At 38.7% G+C, this 21,573-nt stretch overlaps 1 protein-coding gene across 1 annotated transcript; it reads right to left on the bottom strand.

The window, feature by feature from the left end:
* Nucleotides 1-809: 809 nt before the first annotated feature.
* Nucleotides 810-21,414, bottom strand: LOC116297419 (engulfment and cell motility protein 1). The gene is made up of 25 exons (XM_031705638.2): nt 21,086-21,414; nt 20,919-20,959; nt 20,373-20,442; nt 19,555-19,605; nt 18,147-18,239; nt 17,883-17,959; nt 16,615-16,711; nt 16,337-16,425; nt 15,650-15,715; nt 14,514-14,592; nt 14,089-14,139; nt 13,163-13,285; nt 11,944-12,069; nt 10,807-10,911; nt 9,824-9,935; nt 8,847-8,983; nt 8,258-8,329; nt 7,669-7,766; nt 7,012-7,063; nt 6,394-6,445; nt 6,087-6,188; nt 5,286-5,356; nt 4,717-4,797; nt 4,510-4,554; nt 810-3,467 (listed from the first exon to the last, which is right to left on the bottom strand). The coding sequence occupies exons 1-25, from the start codon at nt 21,155-21,157 to the stop codon at nt 3,315-3,317; spliced, it is 2,115 nt and encodes a 704-aa protein (XP_031561498.1). The 5' UTR covers nt 21,158-21,414; the 3' UTR covers nt 810-3,314.
* Between the last annotated feature and the right edge of the window lie 159 nt (nt 21,415-21,573).

Raw genomic sequence — 21,573 nt, 5'->3', positions numbered from 1 at the left:
GCAGAGCAGAGTGTATGGGTGAAGGATGGGTGAATGAGTGTATGGGTGGGGGATGGGTGAATGAGTGTATGGTAAAGAGATGGGTGAATGAGTGTATTGGTGAGAATTGGTAAAATTAGTGTATGGATGAAGGATGGGCGAATGAGTGTATGGCTGAGGGATGGGTGAATGATTGTATGGGTGTGGGATGGGTGAATGAATGTATGAGTGGGGGATGGGTGAATGAGTGTATGGGTGAAGGATGGGTGAATGAATGTATGAGTGAGGGATGGGTGTATGAATGTATGAGTGAGGGATGGGTGAATGAGTGTATGGGTGAGGGATGGGTGAATGAGTGCATGGGTGAGGGATGGGTGAATGAGTGTATGGGTGAGGGATGGGTGTATTAGTGTATGGGTGAGGGATGGGTGAATGAGTGTATGGGTGAGGGATGCGTGTATTAGTGTATGGGTGAGGGATGGGTGTATGAGTGTATGAGTGTATGGGTGAGGGATGGGTGTATTAGTGTATGGGTGAGGGATGGGTGTATTAGTGTATGGGTGAGGGATGGGTGAATGAGTGTATGGGTGAGGGATGCGTGTATTAGTGTATGGGTGAGGGATGGGTGTATGAGTGTATGAGTGTATGGGTGAGGGATGGGTGTATTAGTGTATGGGTGAGGGATGGGTGAATGAGTGTATGGGTGAGGGATGCGTGTATTAGTGTATGGGTGAGGGATGGGTGTATGAGTGTATGAGTGTATGGGTGAGGGATGGGTGTATTAGTGTATGGGTCAGTGATAATAAGATAAAATAATGATTTAGTCATACTCTTAGAATACGATTTTAATGTCTATTTACTGTTGATATATAAAAATAAAATTGTGTGTCTAAAGTATATAAAAAAGGATTAAAATGCTAGCTTAAAATGTTTCTCATAAATAAACAAAGAATTCTTATCTATAGGGATATTTATTTTTTGAGATAAAGGGAGAGACATGCAAGGCATTTCAAATTTCCTGATAAAAATGACCATCTTAATGTCTGCAGTTGACACAAAAAATATATAACTACATCAATAGGCTGTTTATATGGGATCATTTTACTACCAAAATGCTTGGCGATGTTTTTTTCTTATTCAAAATTGTATTTCCTCATGAGAATAAAAAATAAAAAATTATATAAAATATAAATTTAAGGTATACATGTGGTTGTCGCAGTCTGAACAGGATAAGAAGCCATATCATCACATAAAGCTAAATTTAAATGTAAAAAACACTTTTTGTCATTATTAACAAGTTAGGCAAAGTTAGGAAGAGAAAAGTGCGATAATCCCCACTTCCTGGCACCATCTTGAAAGGTAACCGTGGCTGTGCATTGAAGCTAGGACTGCAGTAGCCTTGCAATGATAGAGACGTGAATAATTCACCTTTTCGGCGCTAGTCGTCACGGGATATAAATTGTTTTGGATCGTGTTACGGTCGCCAAAAAATTCGGACTTTGTTCTCGAATTTCCATACAAATGTACTCACTCTAAATGAACTATTTACTTGGTTAATGTTTAGTTAGTTCTCTAAATACAAGTAATTAAACATTTTTCTAGCTTGATTGAAGCTTTTCTTACTGCTGTTAAGAGAGCTAACTAAAGAAATCTATCTACATTTTTTCTTTAAAGTCAGTGAATTTGTATGGAAATCCGAGAACGATGTCCGAACTTTTTGATGACCGTAACACAATCCAAGCTAGCGCCGAAAAGGTGGATTGACCCTTCTCAAAAGTATCCTGGATGCGAGACTAACGTGTAATTACAAAAGAAATGACACTTTTTCTCGCTGGCATTTGTGGCAATTCTTTCGTATTTCTGTGTTAACCTCGCATTCAAGACAATTTTAAAAACGGTGTCTGTCTAAGGTGTTAAAAGGATCTCTATAATTGGAAGATCACTGCTGTTCTCGCTTTGATGCACAGGAATGGTAGCCTTTCATGATGGCGAAGGAACAGTGAAGTTTTCTATTGATGGGCTGCAAGCAATCATAAGAGAGTCAAAAGACAAAAACATGGCGGCCATTGTGGTGCCGTTAACAATGGATGCTAATGAGAAATCTTGCGTTAAATGGCGCCAACATGGCCGCGATGACGTCACGTGCAATCAAAGAATTAGGAGATTCTCATCGAGGGTTAAGTCCATCTTCTATTGCTCTGTACATCTTATTACTATATAAGGGTCAATCAGCAGATGCAGCATTTCCCCATTACAGACCACATACTATACCCTTGAGTATCATTCCTTTGTTTATGGTAATACTTCAGGAAGCACATCAATATACATGGGGCTTAAACAATGAATGTCATTGTCAGGAGAATGGTAGATGGTCTGAAATGGAGAAATATTACACTCAAGACAAAACAGGCCTTACTCGGCACCATGCCTATTCCACCAATAATGAAAACCTTTGGGTAGTTGGGCACCCTGTGGTTTCTACGTGACCCTTGATTGCGAGTCTACGCAGAGGAATCTATTTTTGCGACCAACATGGCCGCCGCATGAGAAAAATCAATAAGCATTATATTCAATGAAAAGAGGTTTTGCACCAGTACGTGACGGCAGCCATGTTAGATGGCAGGAACAATACAACCGTTATACTTAAAGGCCGGTTTAGACGGTACGATTTTCGCCTACAACTATCGTATACAACACGCTCGCGTCTGTCGTAGGCGAGTCGTAGGCTTGATTTACACGCTACGACTCGAGTTGTAGGATGGCGCGAGCTTGATGTATACGATAGTTGTAGGCGGAAATCGTACCGTCTAAACCGGCTTTAAGAAAGAATTCAATTCCCAAGAGCAAAGGGATTTTATTGTTCTGCCATCTAACCACAGGCAGCCCAAGCAGTATTATTGGCGTGGGCACGTGATAGTGCAAGATCTCTTTAAAGCTAATGTCTTTCTTACTACCATCAAAATATTATGTACGAACCAGTTTAACTGTGTCATTTAAAAACCCTACCATAACGGGGACCACCTAGACAGCAAGAACCAATCAAATTTCAGAATAAAAACAATATCTTCCAACTTTGGGAAGTGGAGCCAATCAGAAAGCAGCAGAAAACTATAGCCTTTCAACAATAGCCTTTCTTATTCCCACGAGAAAATGACGATGGCTATATTTGCTTACGAGTAACATCAGGGTCAAATTACCATTCTGGTGCTGTCTATGTTTCTGATTGGCTTCACTACCCAAAGTTGGAATGCATTGTTTCCATTCTACGTTTTAATTGGTTCTCTTGTCTAACTGGTCTAGGTGGCCCTGGTTATAGTAGTTGCACTGTAAATTCCCTAAAATTTATAGACAAAGTTGTAATTGGGTGGATCGCTAGGAATAGGTGGGGGGCTCTCTGGTATTTGTATATTTTCCAGATCTAGGAGCCGAAGTTTGATCTCCATATTGAGCAGCGTTTCCAAATCTTCTTTTGATTCTTTGGATGGCATCTTAGGACAACAGAAGAAAAGAAGTCAATGATGAAGACGAAAATTATAGAGCATAATGGCATAGATTTGTGATGCTGTGAAAAAAGTGTTTCTGTGAATACACCAGTTTCGCATTCAAAGCATACCGCTGTTTTTGAAGACTACAGACTCATTTGCACAGGCTTAGCCTGGTTTATAAGTCAGCTATTCACATATACCATTAAAAGTCCATAAGGTATTAAAACACTGGTATTGTTTGACTTGCAAATTTTTTACATTACAGTTGATTTTTGCAAATGGTTTGCTCTTAAACCAGGCTCAACCTGAGCAGATAAGTCTTTAGTCGAAATGGTCGAATACTACGGTGATTTTGTACTTTATAATTGGTTTATCCCCGGTGGGGGGTACTCCGCCAGAATTTGGGTATGGGTGTTCCGCTGAGATTCTGAAAGGGGTACCCTGTTTATGATGAAAAAACCTCAAATTTGTAGACCCTGTTTTTGACAAAAGATATAATTTTATTGTATTGAGTTCCTGTTTCAATTATCATGTCATCTCGTGTATCGTTTTTTTTTTTACGACCATAATAACCAGTTTCGGTCAATACGAAAGTAGAAACCCTGGATATGACAGGAAACTCAGGAAGAGCTTGGAACTTGAGTAATTGCATACCCTGTTTATGACAAGAAGCTCCAAAAACCATACCCTGTTCAGCGGATCACCCCCGTATAGTACATATATGGGAGTACCCCCCTCCCTTGTTTATCAAGCATCTTTAATTCTGTACCGTTGCCGTGTCGTGTTATTGACGTTTCACTTAACGAAGTCACGTGTGAAAACTGTGAGCATTGTTAAGGCCGGTTTAGACAGTACGATTTTTCGCCTACAACTATCGTATACAACACGCTCGCGTCTGTCGTAGGCGAGTTGTAGGCTTGATTTACAGGCTACGACTCGCATACCCCGAGTTGTAGGATGGCGCGAGCGTGTTGTATACGATAGTTGTACACGAAAATCGTACCGTCTAAACCGGCCTTTAGGTGATAGCCTAACATGTACAAACCTCTTTATTCAGCAGCGCTGATAATCCATCGACCCAGATATCAAACTGAAAACAATGATTTGAAAAACTGAATCCCTAAACCTAAATTTTATCAATAACATGAAACTCGCAGATCAAACCCTGAAACAGTCAGAGTATGGGTAACTTACAGATCGAACCCTGAGACAAACTCTGGTCTGATCTAAGTCGTGTGTTTGTTTTACTTACCACTTTTTGGTTGGTTGCGATAAAGTTTAAGCTCTCGTCTCCGGCTTCACGTTCAAAGGTAAGTGAGAAAAGTAGATATGCCTAGAAAAGAACAATAATAGTTTGATACCGATTAGAAACGTTTTTGAAACCAGACGAAGCCATTTCAATGTTACGGCATGTCGTACTGTGTACGTGCTGTGAGTCAGTACCGTATGTTTCCCACCCCGTTCGATATCCATTCTTATGGGAAGCCATTTCAATGTTACAGCATGTCGTACCGTGTTTGTGCTGTAAGTCAGTACTGTAGTTTCCCACTCCGTTCGATATCCATTCTTATGGGAAGCCATTTCAATGTTACAGCATGTCGTACCGTGTTTGTGCTGTAAATCAGTAACGTGTGTTTCCCACTCATACGATAACCATTCTTATGGAAAGCGATTTCAATTTTACGGCATGTCGAACCGTGTATGGGAAGCCATTTCAATGTTACGGCATGTTGTACCGTGTACGTGCTGTAAGTCAGTACCGTACGTTTTCAACTTTCACGAAAACCGCTCTAATTTCACGTAGATTCAAACGTAACATACCTTAACTTTCTTCTCTCGTGCATGAGGACAATCTTTACCGACTACTAATTGCTTGATCCCTGAAATGGGCACTGGAAAAAAGAATGACAAATAGCAGAACATTAGTTTGAGGACTTCCTTTTGTATTTTTCATAACGGAGATTATTCTATCTGGCTTCTTCTTCTTCTAAGCTCTAAAAATACCTGACATACCAAAGATTTCTGTTCATCGACCCGTAATCAGGAAATGCTGTCGCCACCCGTGTTCGATTCCCGAAATCGGTGTCGAATGCGAGTAGATTTGCATCGAGGGTTAATCTCCAGGTTCTCTGGTTTTCCTCCCTCCTCAAAAATCAACAGCTGATTTCCAATTCACCAGTTTCGCATTCGATGTATACTGCTGCTTTTGAAGACCACAAACTCATTTGCACAGGATTAGCCTGGTTTATAAGTCAGCTATTCAAAGATACCATTAAAAGTCCGTGGGATTTCAAAACATTGGTATTGTTCAAGCTGCACATTCTTTACATTACGGCTGACTTTATCATGGAGGGCCACGGGTTTGTTAGCTATTAACTACTACCCTAGTAAAACGAGGACTAGCTATTCTTTTAATATTTTTCTATATGTGTAAGAGAATATATATGAACTATATTTGTACTGCGGTTGCAATGTATCCGAAATTGAGCTGATCCTCACAGTGTAGGAAGCAACTTATGCAGCTGCAAATTGAAAGACTCAGAAAACGGGATTTGAACCCGTGCCCTGGCGATTCTAGTATATAGTAAATATATAGTCTATATATATTCTCTAGTGACTTACATTTGTTAGGTAGTGCTTCCAGTGAAGGGGTTTGTCCTTCTTCACAGTCACCATAATGAAGAAACTTCAAGTTGGGAGACAAACGGCAGTACCAGAACTTATCTGAAACGAATATGATCCAAACCAATAACCAATCAGCACGTAGGGTTTAGGTTTTATGATTGTCCAATATTTTGTCTCTGACTTAGGGGCGAGGTCAAAACAGTGGTTCAAAATAGGGCCCCGATTTTATGAATTAAGGTGGTGGGCACCGGTATCATCATCGTCATCGTCATCATCGTCATCATCATCATCATTACCGACTTACTTCTTTTTGCTTGTCTATCAAACACCCTGCCCTCAATAAGTTGGTCCAATCTCTAGAAACAAGCAAAGAAAAAACAGTCATTAGACAATCCTGTTGGAACTGTTAATTCTAGACACTGAGATGGTGATGGGACAACAGGTTAAGAGTTTTTGATGAATAGTATAGACCAAATTCAAAACTCACACCGATGTGAGGCTTAAGTTGTGAACAAAGGGATCTGGCGTGATTCAAAAGTCACGAATCACGCCAGATTCCTTTGTTCACAACTTAAGCCTCGCATCGGTTCGAGTTTTGAATTTGGTCTATTTGTAACCTAAGTTACTTTTGCCTTTTTCTGCACACCATTCTTCAACATCAAAACTTAGACAATCAAACATTCTGCCCCTATACTCTCCAATAGAGGCACTGCAACATAGCGTGATGGCAGCCATGACCGGAGGCACAACAATAGTGTTCTCCCCTGGGAAACTGGATTCATTCTCATATAAATCACATTAGACCAGATTCAATTGTTCCTGCCTCCTGTCATGGCTACCATCACGTGATGGTGCAAAGCCTCCATTTTAACATTTTTCCAAATCACCCTCTCAACCTTACATGGCGACAAAACTTTCCTACCTGTCGACGGACGATTTTCTTTAACTCGGGAAGGATTTGTTCCTTCAGTTCACTAGGAACAAAGAACAAGAAGAAAAAAAGCAATGAAAACCGAACAGAGGACTGCAAGCAAGAGAAGCATGGGTGATGTAGGAGTGAGGGGAAAAAGCGCTCGCCTCTCACCAATGCAATCCGGGTTCGATTCTCGGGCTCGGTGTCGTATGTGAGTAGAGTTGTTTGTTGCTTCTCTTCTGTGCTTCGAGGGTTTTTCTCCAGGTTGTCTGGTTTTCTTCCCCCTCCTTCCCAAATCAACTCCTAAATTCCTATACACCAGTTTCGCATTCGCGGATGAATACCGCTGTTTTTGAAGACTACAGACTCATTTGCACAGGCTTAGCCTCGTTCATAAGTCAGCTATTCACAGATACCATTCAAAGTCTGTAGGATTTCAAAACATTGGTATTGTTCAAGCTGCACATTCTTTACATTACAGTTGACTTTTGCAAATGATTTGCTCTTAAGCGAGTTTAAGCCCATGCAGATGAGTCTTCAGTCATAAAACACAGCGGTATTTACAGAATGACATAAGGAACTATTCGATCATGGAACAAGGGCCACGGCTTTGTTAGCCACTGGTGCTGCCCTCGTAAAGCAAGAACGATTTAATGGTAGACTTACACCACAGGTCGAGCCTTTAGTTCCATGATATTTCTCTCGTGGAATTCCTGTTGCATCAGCTTGAGAATCTGAGTAAACCCGAGATTGAAAACGTAGTTCTGAAGAAAGAAAGAAAGAAAAAAGGATTAAACCGAACTACATCGTTCAGCTCTTCTGTATGCAGTACAAATCAGATATAAATTTAAAAGCATGTGAAATTACAACAGACTTTTATTTATCGCAAGCGAAACATCCAAGCGAAAGCTCTCTGCAGTTTCCGTTCAGAACGCCATGTTTGGTAACACACTTACGGAGACTTGTCTATGGTATCATATGTCGTTTGTATGTAGAAATATTGCAAAGAGGGTGGCAACGTCAATTATGACATCGTATTTCTATATATTGACGACATAGGATACCAAATAGGGCCAAATTATATAGGAAAACAAAGGTTCGTGCGAAAACAACTATTAATGGTAAAGCACTTTTGATCGATTTGTTTTACCAGTTAGAGTTATGGTGGACGATTTTATCGATCTTCATAGCAACGGTAACTAAGGGGAGTGGGAACCATGAATGTAACAAGTTTGTGCGTATTTTGTTTGTTTACCTTGAAAGCTTCCATAGTTGGTTGTCTTTCTCCAAGTGATCGAACTATTTGTTCTCTTACCACAGCCATCACCTAGGAAATAAGCCATAACGATATATTGTGATTATACGAACTTTTACTTTTACTATAAAAGGGCATTTATTTTTAAGGAGGGAGGGGGAGGGTGGGCCGGAGGAAACCCTTAAAATAATAATAGGGACCTTAAGCTGCCGGACGGCAACGACGACGCCGATGGCAAGCAATACAATAGCACTAATTGCGCTATTCAATAGACTCTTGTTCGAATGTACGAAACAAGTTGTGCATCATTGCCGTCTTATGCTGAAAGTAAGACGTGAAATGTCCTATTTTTACGTACTAAAGAGAACAGCTACGCCAAAAGCTTGACTTTGCTGATTTTCGTTTTAAAAGCGCTCCCAAAAGAAGTCATTTTAATCTAAAACGGGGATGCTTATAGAGTAAAATACTAGGTAAACACGAAATTGAATTGAACTTAAGGTCACAATATGATTGGTTCATGATACTAGTTTATAAAAGTAGTCGGGGTTGGAGTATCCGCACAACAACAACAAGAACGACCTTTTCTTACCCTGTTGAAGTCATTTGCCGTTGCTCTCATCTCTTTCCATGTCTTGTTGACAAGTTGGATGCAAATGCAGAAAAACTCTTCGAAGCCATGGTCAGTTGTAAAGAAAATGGGGTAGTATTCTTCGCTGGAGTCAGCAGCTGCAAAAATAAAGTCAACAATAAAAATTTTAAAAGATTTGTTCTCGTTTCTGGCTCTTGAGGGGAGAGAGAAGTGCCCTGTCAATGTGCACTATGGGAAACGTGCGGTACCGACTTACAGCACGTAAAGGGTGCGCTCTGATTGGCTGAGCTACTATTGGTCTATTAGTGATAGACCAATAGTTGCGAAAAGAAGCTGTTTTGAAAACTTAAACAACGCAAAAATAAATTATTTCAACCTAATTTTATCATTGTTTGTATGCATCTATTTGACCAATAGACCTTAATCGTAGTGTGACAATGTTTTCCCAATTCAGCGTGACAAACTTCCAGAGAATTCATTTTCTTTTGTTTTTACTCTCGAAAAATTCATGAGTATCCCAAAGGATACGAAAGGAATAACGATGATATCCCGACGAGTTGCAAAACGATAGCTCTTCATTCCCCCCAGAGGTTTGTCACGTTGAATTTGGAAAACATTGTTACACCACGAATACGGTCTATTAGTAGGTTTATACTAAAATAATAGATCTTTTTCCCTTATGGTCTGTGAGTCAATATAGATAGACCATTCAGGCCGCCTGTCTAATAGACCCCTTGCATGTGACGTCAAAGCAGCTTAATTTGGAGGACAACACAAACGAATTCCAATCTCCTGAGAATTGGAAACCTATTGTTATGTCCTCCAAATAGACCCCTTTGCATGTGACGTCAAAGCAGCTCAATTTGGAGGACAAAACAAAAGAACTTCAATCTCAAGAAACCTATTGTTATGTTCTCCAAATTAAGCTGCATTCCAACGTGCTACAAGGGGTCTAATCGTTAATTAGTATAACTTACGCGGTTCTCCGTTGATCTTGAGAACTTCACACAGCATTTTGGTCAAAGCGATACTTGATCGCGCAAAAGGACATTCGTAATCATCACCACGTGACAAATTCTCAAGGACCACCTGAAAAAGGGAAAATAAATTTATCAGATAGACATGGACCTTAGCGACGTGCAAGAGAGCATAAATAAGAGAGGGAAACTTTTTAACATCGCGCGCTCCATGTAAATTTTCGGTTGGGCTATTTTTAGAAACCGGATGCGGTTTAAATTTCGCCTTACCCTACTCCCTTGCGTCAACTAGCGCGCTCTCGCGCCCTTTCCGTTTGTCATTTTGAGCTAGTTTTTAGTGAATTTAGAGGGCGAGCGCAATTTTAAATAGTTTCCATCTCTTATTTATGCTCCTTTGCGATGGGTAATTAATTATCGTCTAAAAGGAAGGGGTAGGGAGGGGAGGGCTTGGCTGATTTTTGTCAGTTGCAAAATCATAAAGAATTAATGATCTGGTCGTTCTGCTCCAAGTCTGTATGCAAATTAGTCAAAACGTCTTCATGCTTTTGACCGTTTTCTCAAGGTTGCGTGTGCATCCAAATTTAAGGAACTTGACGGGCCACGATACCAAAACACGAGTATTATCATGCATTGCTATGAAATAGAGCCTGCGTTTTTTTCGGCCTGCAGCGAAGAACGAGGGCTCTGGCATAATCCATTTTTGGCGCATGCGCAGTTTTCCGGAAGTGAAACATAATCAATGAGAATCATGATTTCAAACCTGCTTTCAAACAAAGTTCTGTATTTACTTCCGTTCAAAATAAGAATTAGAAATAGGGGACATATCTTTTTTTATTTTTGGCAAGTCTTTTAACGTATACGCTCTTATACCGAAAGTCCAAGAAATCCTGGTATCAAAAAATGGATTATGCCAGAGCACTCGTGCTTCGCCGCAGGCTAGAAGAAACGCAGGCTCTGGGTACGAGATTGTGTCAATAGCGTACCTTTATATATTGATCTTGATGTTTCCTCGCGAAGAACAGCATGGCGTGAATGGGTAGAAGTCCAGGGGGAACCTCGGAAAAATCTTGAACAGGATTATTATATTCCTACACAGAAGAAACAAAACACAGAAAAGAAACAGAGATTAGAGATACGATAGAGAAACGATAGGAAACTTGTTGTATGTTACGTGTTGTGATTGGATGGCAACATGAAACAGGGGTTAAAAAACCGGCCGGCCATCGCACAATGTCCAGTCAGAACTCGGACTTTGGTTCGGGTGAAATCTTTGCCTTGCCGGTCATTTTGACCAGAAATGTTTACCCAGCCGGAAATGAAGTATGTCTAAGCTAAAACTAATTTGGGCCTGTAATCGTGACCCGCGACTAAAAGACCGTTATTTCAAGCCCTGTGAAACGAATCGGAAGCCAATTGAGTGTTACGGCATGTCGTACTGTGTACGTGCTGTATGTCAGTACCGTGCGCTTCCCTCCGCATACGATAATCATTCTTATAAGAAGCCATTTCAATGTTACCGCATGTCGTACTGTGTACGTGCTGTCACCTCGGTGCGGTAAGTCAGTATCGTACGTTTCCCTCTCATACGATATACATTTTAAAGGGAAGCCATTTTAATGTTACCGCATGTCGTATCATGTATGTGCTGTATGTCAGTACCGTATGTTTCCCACTCATACGATAACCATTCTTATGGGAAGCCATTTCAATGTTACGGCATGTCGTACCGTGTATGTGCTGTAAGTCAGTACCGTACGTTTCCCTCTCATACTATGAACGTTCTTATGGGAAGCCATTTCAATGTTACAGCATGTCGTACCGTGTACTTGCTGTAAGTCAGTACCGTATGTTTCCCACTCATACGATAACCATTCTTATGGAAAGCCATTTCAATGTTGCGGCATGTCGTACCGTGTACGTGCTGTAAGTCAGTACCGTACATTTCCAACTCATGCGATAGCCATTCTTATGGGAAACTATTTCAATATTACGGCATGTCGTACCGTGTACGTACTATAAGTCAATACCGTACGTATAGAAAAGTTTTGTCCCCGAGACAACTTCTTTCCACAATTGGGCCTAAGTCGGTGCCGTAGTTTCATGCGATAAATAATACTTACAGTAAATCCAAGTCTTTTGAAATCTTTGCCAGGATGACCAGCCTGTGATAAGGGTCTTCCACAACTAGAAACAATATCTGATTCAAAGGCTGTTTTACGCAGAATGTCCAGACTTTCTAATAAACTCTGAAATAAAATACACAATCCAACGAAATCAGAGTTGATTTTGCATACAATGTTATGGTTGTTAAAGTGAATCCATTTAGCAAATCAAGCTCCCTTTACTATGGTCTGTACTTTTACTGAACATGGAATGGCGTCAGCATATGATCCAAACTCAAGTGGAACAACGAGCGCAGCGCAGCATGGACGGATACAGGATTTCAAAAAGGGGAGTGGATAATTTTCAAAAAGTTCTTTTGAGCCTTCTTTTTCCAGTACAAAAGAAAAAATGATTAAGTTATAAAATGAAGTGTACTGCATACTTGTTGTTGTTGACTCTTGACATATTTTGTAATTAGACACAACGATATTCCTTCTTGTATAAAAATATTCACTTTTACTCTGAAAAGTGTGTGTGTGTGGGGGGGGGGGGGGGGGGGTTGGAAATCCACCCAATCCACTACCCCCTGTACTCGCCCATGCCGCAGGGTTTTCAGCAGAGGGAGGAAAACTGGAGAACCGGGCGAAAAACTCTCGGATCAAAGAGGAGATCCAACAAACTCTACCCACATGTAATGCTGAGTCCAGGAATCAAACCCAATTTAGACCCAGAAGAAAAATCCTTGAATCAAGGGAGAGACCCAACAAACTCTACTCACATGTGATGCTGAATCCAGGAATCAAACCCAATTTAGACCCAGAAGAAAAATCCTTGAATCAAGGGAGAGACCCAACAAACTCTACTCACATGCAATGCTGAGTGCAGGAATCAAACCCAATTTAGACCAGGTAGAAAAACCCTTGAATCAAGGGAGAGACCCAATAAACTCTTATCACATGTGATGCTGACGATCTTACCAACTGAGCTAACGGTCACTTTTGATTCCCCAGGGTACGTTTATTACCAAGAGGTTTTGCACCATCACGTGCCCACTCCCATAATACAGCTTGGACTGCCTGTGATTTGATGGCAGAATGATAGAATCCGTGCTCTCGGGAATTGAATTCTTTCTCATGTAAAACGATTGTATTGTTCCTGCCATCTAACATGGCTGCCGTCACGTGATGCTGCAGAGCCTCTATTAGAAAAAAAAAAAGATATCGTAGTTCAACTGACCTGGTTGTTCCTTCCCCCTTTTGTGAGTAACATATCATTTTGTAGACCGAACATCAAGGCCTGGTACACGTATAACTGGTGCGCCATCTCTCCTTTGATTGGTTTATTGGCACGGATCACATACTGAAGAAATGAAATAATGTTTTAGCAATACTTTGATTTTTAAGGTTTTAGGGTGTGGCGAGAGGAGTAGGGTGCCTCTAAGATTGAAATCAAGGACACCATCAATTTTCACCCATTTTCATAATTATGAGAATGAAGACATTTGGGGTTTGGATGATGATGATGATGATGAGGATGATGAGGATGATGATGATGATGATGATGATAATGATGATGATAATGATGATGGTGCTGGTGATGAGGATGGTGGTGGTAATTATAATGATGTTGATGTTGATGATGATAAAGAAGATGACGTTGATGTCGCTGGTGCTGGTGCTGGTGCTGGTGCTGGTGCTGGTGATAATGAAGGTAATGTTGATCTGTGATGGTGATGATGATGATAATGATGACGAAGACGTTGGTAGGAAGAAAACCTAAGAGCGTGGAGAAAACCCCTCGAGGCACAGAAGATGCAACGAGCAACTCTGCTCACGACGCCAAGGGAAACAAACTGGGAACCAAACATGGGTCTCCTTGGTGAGAGGCGTTAAGGCCGGTTTAGACGGTATGATTTTCGCCTACAAGTATTGTATACAACATGCTCGCGCCATCCTACAACTCGATTCGTAGCGTGTAAATCAAGCCTACAACTCACCTACGACAGACGCGAGCGTGTTGTATACGATAGTTGTAGGCGAAAATCGTACCGTCTACCGGCCTTTAGCTCTTTCACTGATGTAAGCCCAAAACCTGCCTCGAACTACAGCTATTTATCTATTTTGAAAATGTGAGAAAACAATGAAAGAACAATTATCTCTTACATTTAATAAAGCTCCTCGTACTCCTGTTTTTATCATACGGTCAGCAAATTGCTGTGGAATGAAACAGATAGAAACTGTTAACATACAAAAAGTAAATAGAATGGCTTAGGAACAAAAATAAATAAATAAATCACACGAATTTTATTCCTTCATTAATTTTTTTTCTTCATCAATTGAAATTCCTGTAAACAAGTCTTTTTTATATATGTATATATTTATAGATATTCGTATCATAGTTTGTATTTTCATATTATAGTACACGCAATTCAGCTCTTTAGCTGCAAGGTGTTATTTCTTAATATACATATTTATCTATACTAGCTTCAAATTTAGCCTACTGTCATTCACGCACACTACCAACATCAGTAATGACAACCAGAAGGACAGCAAAGATAACATTATTCTCCATAGCGAATGCAACTTACTCGTTTATGCGTTTGATCTGTTTTAAGAAAAAGTCCATTTATGAGAGCTATAGCATTGAGCTGGATCTCCTGGTTACCACTGTAAGAAAACACATAAAATAACTGTTATAAATCTCACATTCTTATTGATAAATGGGAGCGCATGCTTCATGAGAGCACACTGCATGTATGCACCCTTGTATTTTATAAAAGAAATAAAAAACTTTCTCACTGTGTTGTGTGGAGTTCTAAAGCACTTGGGGATTGGCAGAACACTCGAGAAGTGTTGAGAAGCACTCTACTACGTGTCGTGCTTCTCCTAACACTTCTCTCGTGTTCTGCCAACCCCTGTGTGCTTTATAACAGCACACTGCACACGCACGCTATTTATTCAATAACTCAATCAACAATGAATACTGGCATGCTAATTCAGTCGTATTCAAAACTTAAATTGCGAATTTTTTTGTTATCTAGTTGTTTTCAAAATTGTACCACAATATTTTTTATGTTAACCCAGCAGATGACCATGGAGGTCAAAAGCTACAGGTTATAATAAAACAATTCTGGGTCAATGAAACAAACCATTTATTCTTTATGAGTCTTATTGTGACCAACAAACACTTATTTGATTTAACTTAATCAGTCATACAAATACTCCAGTTCTGAGTGCTCAGGGTTAGCCTCGACTTTGTGCAGAATATTCACATGTTCCAGTCAAGATCCATGGAATTTCAAAGTGTTTGTATCGTTGAAGCTGTGCATTCTTTACTTTACCGTTGGTAATTGTGAATATTTAGACACTGATAAGAGGCTAACCCTGAGTAGATGAGTCTGTAATCAAGTGTAAACATAGTGGTAATTTGGAACTTGAAAAATGTCATTTTGCTCCTTTTTTATTGTCAGAAGATTGTGTTACCATGGGTAAGTGGCAGAGGTGGTGGTGGGGGTGGGGGTGGTTGGTGTGCCTGTGTTAGTGTGTGTTGGGGGGAGGGGGTGGGTAAAACAGTTTAAACAATTGTAATCACAACATATACTTCACCTATGCAGATGCTGAATGAAATAAGTGGTGGTGGTGGTGGTAGTGTGCCTGTGTTAGTGTTGGGGGTGGGGGGTTGAAACAGTTTAAACAACAATTGTAATCACAACGTATACTTCACCTATGTAGATGCTGAATGAGATTATCAAAGATTACTTCTTTTTCAACTAATGGATAGAGTGTAGAACTATGATAAAAATGAAATATAATATAATTATTAGTTGTAAAAGTCAAGGGTCATGCGCTATGACACTGTGTCTCAATGCTGTTTAGTTCACACCTGGGTCACAGGTTACATTCTTCAATGAACTCCAATAATTTTTTTTTTAAACTTCAATTATTAGCTGGAACTCCACCTCCTTAACAATACTGAGGAAATTGTTTTAATGGTGGTGATAAATAACAATAATAAGTTTCTTATGACTGCTCGTTTTACCATGAGACTTGCAAAACTTGCATACTTTCATGCACAGGGTTTTGTATATTAACAGGGCTGTAGCCACCAATTTCTAACTGGTCAAGTTTTCGAGTGTGTTTTTGGTTTTTCTTATATTTTTAAAATATTTTTCTTATATTTTTTCCCTGAAAGTTGGTAACCAGACCAACCGTATGGTGCTACGGCCCTGATTAAACCGACACATTTGAATGCGAATATGGCTTGTTTGTAAAAGCTTTTTCGGCAGCAAAAAGCCAGTGCATAGATGTATACGAATACAGTAATGTGGTCATACTTTTTCACGTCACTCTCAAATGGAATAGGGTCATGTGACCTGCTTGTGCCAATGACCTTTTCTAATGATTAGCTTACCTGTTGGATACAATGGATTCTAGTATTGATAGGCATCTATTTAAAACTGTAGGATCAGTCAGGCTCTTCTTATTTACAAATACAGTCAACTAGAATGATAGAACACAAAGTAGGCTTTATTTTTTATGCCAAAGGATGCTTCAACCAAGCTTCACTGTCACTTCATTCAGAGTCAGCCAATGATTGGCCAAGGACAGCAAGACTTGAAAAAAGCATTTATCTGATGATTTTATGGACAAAATAAAATGTAGATGTAGATGTAGAACGCATGAACTTACATTTTTGATGAATCCATGAGTGAGAGTGTCCCAAGACACTCCAGGATGTTCCATTAATTCCTGAAAGGCTTTCAAGGCACTGGCCATCGCTTCAGGGCTTCTCAACAAAAAATTTTTAATTATCAATTTTTATGTTTAAGTCATGTACAGTAGAGTACAAACACTAAAAGTGTGCAACACTTTGCACTATTTAGTAGTAAATAGTGCTAATTAAACAATATAAAACAATAGGATTAGCATTATTTAGCAGTATTTAGTGGTATTTACACACTTATAGTGTTCGTACTCTATTTGGAGAATCTGTTTACTGTTAAGCAGTATACTGGTATTTAACAACAACAACAACATTGATGATGATGATGGTGATTATGATGATGATGATGATGAGGGTTTATTAGCCTAATACAAACACAATTTAGCTCTTACAATGCAAACTATCTATAGACAAAGATAAATATGTAAAAATACAGAATTGAATCTAAACTATATATATACACATAATTAGATTTATATATTTAGCAATTAGTCCTCGAGCATTAATGGGCTGTTGACTAATAAATAGGCCATGAGGATGAGAGGAATAATTGCTTTAGTCAAATGCGACTAGTGGGTCAAACATTCAGATGCAAAGAAGTGTTGTATCAAAGTTAATTTAAAAAACTCATTAATAATTCATGAAGGAAACACAATAGAAATCATGACCATGAAGGAGGTTTTATATCTGATATAGATTCATCTTCATTTGCATAAACTTTAACTTGGATTTTCTCTATCAAACGTGGTTCATTTCGTAAAGAATTCAGTACAATATGAGAAAATACGTCATGAGTTTTTTAAGCTGTTCAATAAACTCGCAGATCGTGTTTTATCAGGTCTAAAAACACTCGGCCTCATGTCTTTAATTCCTGATAAAACACTCCTGCAAGTTCATTAAACACTGCATTCAATTTTTGGCTTTCAAAGTTGACATTTTTTGCTACTAGTATGTTATAACTTATAGTCTAGTAGTAGCTCATCCAATCAGAATGCAGCATTGATGATGGACTGCAAGCTGAATTTGACTAATTATACATATCATACGATTATATTTTCTTTAGAAACTATCAGCCTTGCAACAGCTGGGTGCTGGTGGACATGCAATTGAGTAACAGTGGGATATTGACCAAAAGATGGTCAACACTCATTTGACAGGGCACCTCAGCACTGTTCTACAGTAGAGTATTACCTATAATATTAAGTATTCAGCCAATCACTGCACAAGTACTTACTCTGGTCTTTTTTCAAGTATACTGATAATTAAGCCGAGGCCTTTTCTTTTGATGAATTCCCCAGCGAATGTAAGATCCTGATATAAAAAATAGAATAGCTCTGATTATGAATCTGGGTATCACGATTCCTCCTACTGGCAGTAAAAGTTTTATTGGGAGAAAGCTGTCAATATAAACCCATATTGTTGGCTCTTCTTAATAGAAAGATGGTCTCAAAAAGTGCAAAATCTTGTGCTTATGAAGTTACATGTAATTATCATTTACCTCTGATATGCTTGAGAGCTGACTGAGAGTATTCCTCTTGTCTTCTATTGCAGGGGATTGCAGTTTGTCATAAATTTCTTGAGCTAACTTGGCCTGAAATATGAGACAACAAAAAATGGTTACCCAGTTGTGTTATAATGCATTAGTTTATATACAAGGTTCGTGCTGAGGTAACCACTTAAAATTCAAGGACTATTCAAGGAGTATGCAAGGACCCAAAAATGAATTTTCAAAGAGTGTTTAGCTAACTATGCCAAGGTTTTACACAGTGGTTGCACATGGCCAACTTTCAGATTTTCCAATCTTTCTGACTAGATCTATTTCAGAACCATGCAAGTAATGATTGAAGCAAAAATTCAAGGAGTTTCGCTAAAATCATAAAATTCAATAGCTTTTCAAGTGCCCTTGAAAACGTGAATTAAATTCAAGGAGAAAACCACCTTACATATGCAATGTTGCCCAACCTACTGGATGGCAGCTCCCAACTGTTCGGCCATGCAACATTGCAAGGGGGAGGGGGTTTGAAAGAATAAACTTGTTATCTATAGAAATTGGGCTTCCTGTGTTACAAGTCTCAAGGTAATTTTTCACCCATTGTAGCTCAATGGAGTTGAAGGCTTGTAAGTAAGTAAGTAAGTAAGTAAACTTTATTTAAAGAAGGTTTAAAAAAAGTATTTATAAAATACACCAGTTTAGCAAAGCTAATCTTACACTGGGCCTTGTAAATGCATACTCGGCCATTACTATTGGTTACCAATATTTTAGACTCAGCCAGGCTCCCTAGTCAGACAATCTTTCAACTTGGGCTAGACATTTTTCTTCCAGACCGTGTCATCACATAAATGGACATAGATATTAATACATGTACCCTCTTAAGTGTTACCAGTTGAACAAGACAATATTAATGAATGAATGACATACGGTCTTACAGTCTATCAGACGACAATGGAAAAGCTAGCTTACGAGAATGCAAGACATTTTCCAGTCAAATTTGGCACTTTCTAGTTGTTATTTTAGGGAGCCAAAGGGGTGTTGGCATCAAATTTCACGCATGGATATTTCAAAAATTCCCGCATCACATATGAAGCGTACATAAAATGTAAACACAAAATTCATGAATCATGCTTTATATTTGTCACTTTCATGTAACATTCACTTATTTTAGTAAAAAACATGCATCACATGTAACTCCACAGGGCTCGAAATAGAAATTTTTTTTAGCCTGTCATAGTAAAGGAGTATGGTAAAAAGAAGGTCATTCCAGTAATATTTGCATGTCATTTGTATTTATTCATTTGGCAGCGTGTCGTTATTTTCGCCTGCCAAACCTGAAATTTGTCCTGTCATTTGGCCATTGGCAGGCCACTTTTTTGAGCCCTGATCCGGTACCAACTAGTTATATACTTACAGGTGATAGCATAAGCTTTAACACTGTACCATTCTTTATTTCAAATCGATTCTGATAATCAAACAAAACAACAATGTTCAGAATTTTCAATGAAAACACAGAATATTCTAGGTAGATTCCATTTTTCAGGTAGATTGTAGCTAGCTACTGTAATAATAATTGAAGTTGATATTAAAAAAAGTGTGCAGCTTGACTGCCGAGAGAGGCATTTGATATTTTCTGGTACTACACAAGTTTGTACACAAGTTTTCAACAACTACGGCAACTACACAAATTTGTAATGATATTATTTATTATTTAAACCGCCGACCGGTTAGCTCAGTTGGTAAGAGCGTCTGTCTGTCATGCAGGAGGTCGTTGTTAAAGCCTCGGCTGGACCAACACTCAGGGTCTTAAAATAACTGAGGAGAAGGTGCTGCCTTTGTAATTACATCTGCAAATGGTTAGACCTTCACGTGGCTCGGATGATCACGTTAATGGTGGTCCCGTCCCTAATTAACTAGAGACGTTAACAGAGGACCACAAGTTTATCAGTTGAATTACTGTCAAGTGTTATCCTCTATAAACAAAGTCCAATTTTTTTTTTTTAATGTAAATTTTCATTAAAAAAGGGAAATAAAACATTACCGCTGTACCAGGGTCAAATAAATCTTTGCCACAAAATCCACAAACATAAAATATATGCATGTGTAATATGAAATCAATCATGATAAGCTATATCATTTTCACTCTTGTGGCTACCCTCTCGGTCCCCTCATTTAAGATAGAAATTTCATTCTCAGTTATTAATTAATTATTATCAATCAATGATTTAATACCTCTTCTGTAATATAATTGTTGAAATCAGCATACTGCAATGCATACTGCTCTGGAATGCTCATGTTCCACCTATAATTGCACAAGGAAGTTAGAGAAAGATAAACAATATCTGACTCTTGAAACGAAAGCTGAGAACCATGGGCATTACTAGACATTAATAATAGAATTAGGAAACATAATAAGATTAGACACTCTTATTTTCTGTCTATCACTAAGGACATGATAAGATTCAAATTGACAGAGGTACTTTAACTTGATCTAACATGCACACCTACATAACTTACTATACACTGTCAAAACAAAAATACACCATTATAACTTAATGTTCATTAAACGTTTTGATAACAGGTTTTGAATAAAAAATGATAAGCATAATGAATAGTTTCAATATAATGATTTTTCTTTCGTTTTTGAGAGGTAAACTTTACTGGAATCTAGAATATTTTCAAAGTTATGGTGATGCTTCAACTCGAAGTACTCGCGAAACTTAGTTTTATCTCAGGCTTCATTTCAGTGAAAAAGCGTAATAAAATATTCAAACTTACTTGGCACAAGCATCTTTGATAATACTTTCTAACGGTTGAGACTATAGAGGAAAGAAAAGTGTTAAATCATAAGCTTAACTGAGTCTACATAACAGTCTTGTGTGAAGCTGAGTTTGATAAAGGAAGCTTCACAATATATTGATCATTTGATTAAAATGTCGCCTTACCTGATCGAATAAAATAAGCTGAGGAAGTTGGCCTTCCTTTTCGATAGCTATACGTACTATTCCACCTTCCATTGCTCAAACAGTGAGGTCTTTAGCCACAACTTTCCTGTTCCAAGTTGCTACAATGAAGAAACCGAAGGGGAGTGACGACAAAATAGGACTAAATTCCAACAATTGTAAGGACTTAAAATCCCTTTTTCTGGCTTGAGAGGATTCAGTTTGCATCAGTAATGACCAACAGAGGCTAAAATCTTCATTTTACCTCGCTGGGAATTTAATAATAAGTAATTTTTGAGCAGCAGATTCACAGACAATGAGTTTTGACCTTGTCTTCTAATTACTTCCGACTTGCATACCAATTTTTGATACTATCCCTACCCTACCCCGGGTAGTAGTTAAAATACAAACCAAAAAAAAAAAAAATGAAAAATACATATTTATAGAATAAAAATAATGGAATTGGTAAGTTTATACTTACTTAATCATAA

This window comes from Actinia tenebrosa, unplaced genomic scaffold, assembly GCF_029948245.1.
Source record: "Actinia tenebrosa isolate PJP-AT-01 unplaced genomic scaffold, QUT_ActTen_1.0 PGA_scaffold2__45_contigs__length_23673736, whole genome shotgun sequence".
NCBI lineage: Eukaryota > Metazoa > Cnidaria > Anthozoa > Actiniaria > Actiniidae > Actinia > Actinia tenebrosa.
Note: the sequence above shows the minus strand (reverse complement) of the source record. Positions and strands in the feature narration are given on the sequence as shown.

Excerpts from the sequence above, each read along its gene's own strand:
- LOC116297419 (XM_031705638.2), bottom strand. The coding sequence starts at position 21,157 with ATGGAAGGTGGAATAGTACGTATAGCTATCGAAAAGGAAGGCCAACTT. Across the intron at positions 16,712-17,882 it reads ATACTTGAAAAAAGACCAGA|CCCTGAAGCGATGGCCAGTG; the intron begins GTAAGTACTTGT and ends TTTGTTGAGAAG. Across the intron at positions 5,357-6,086 it reads GGAAGCACTACCTAACAAAT|TGCCCATTTCAGGGATCAAG; the intron begins GTAAGTCACTAG and ends TCTTTTTTCCAG.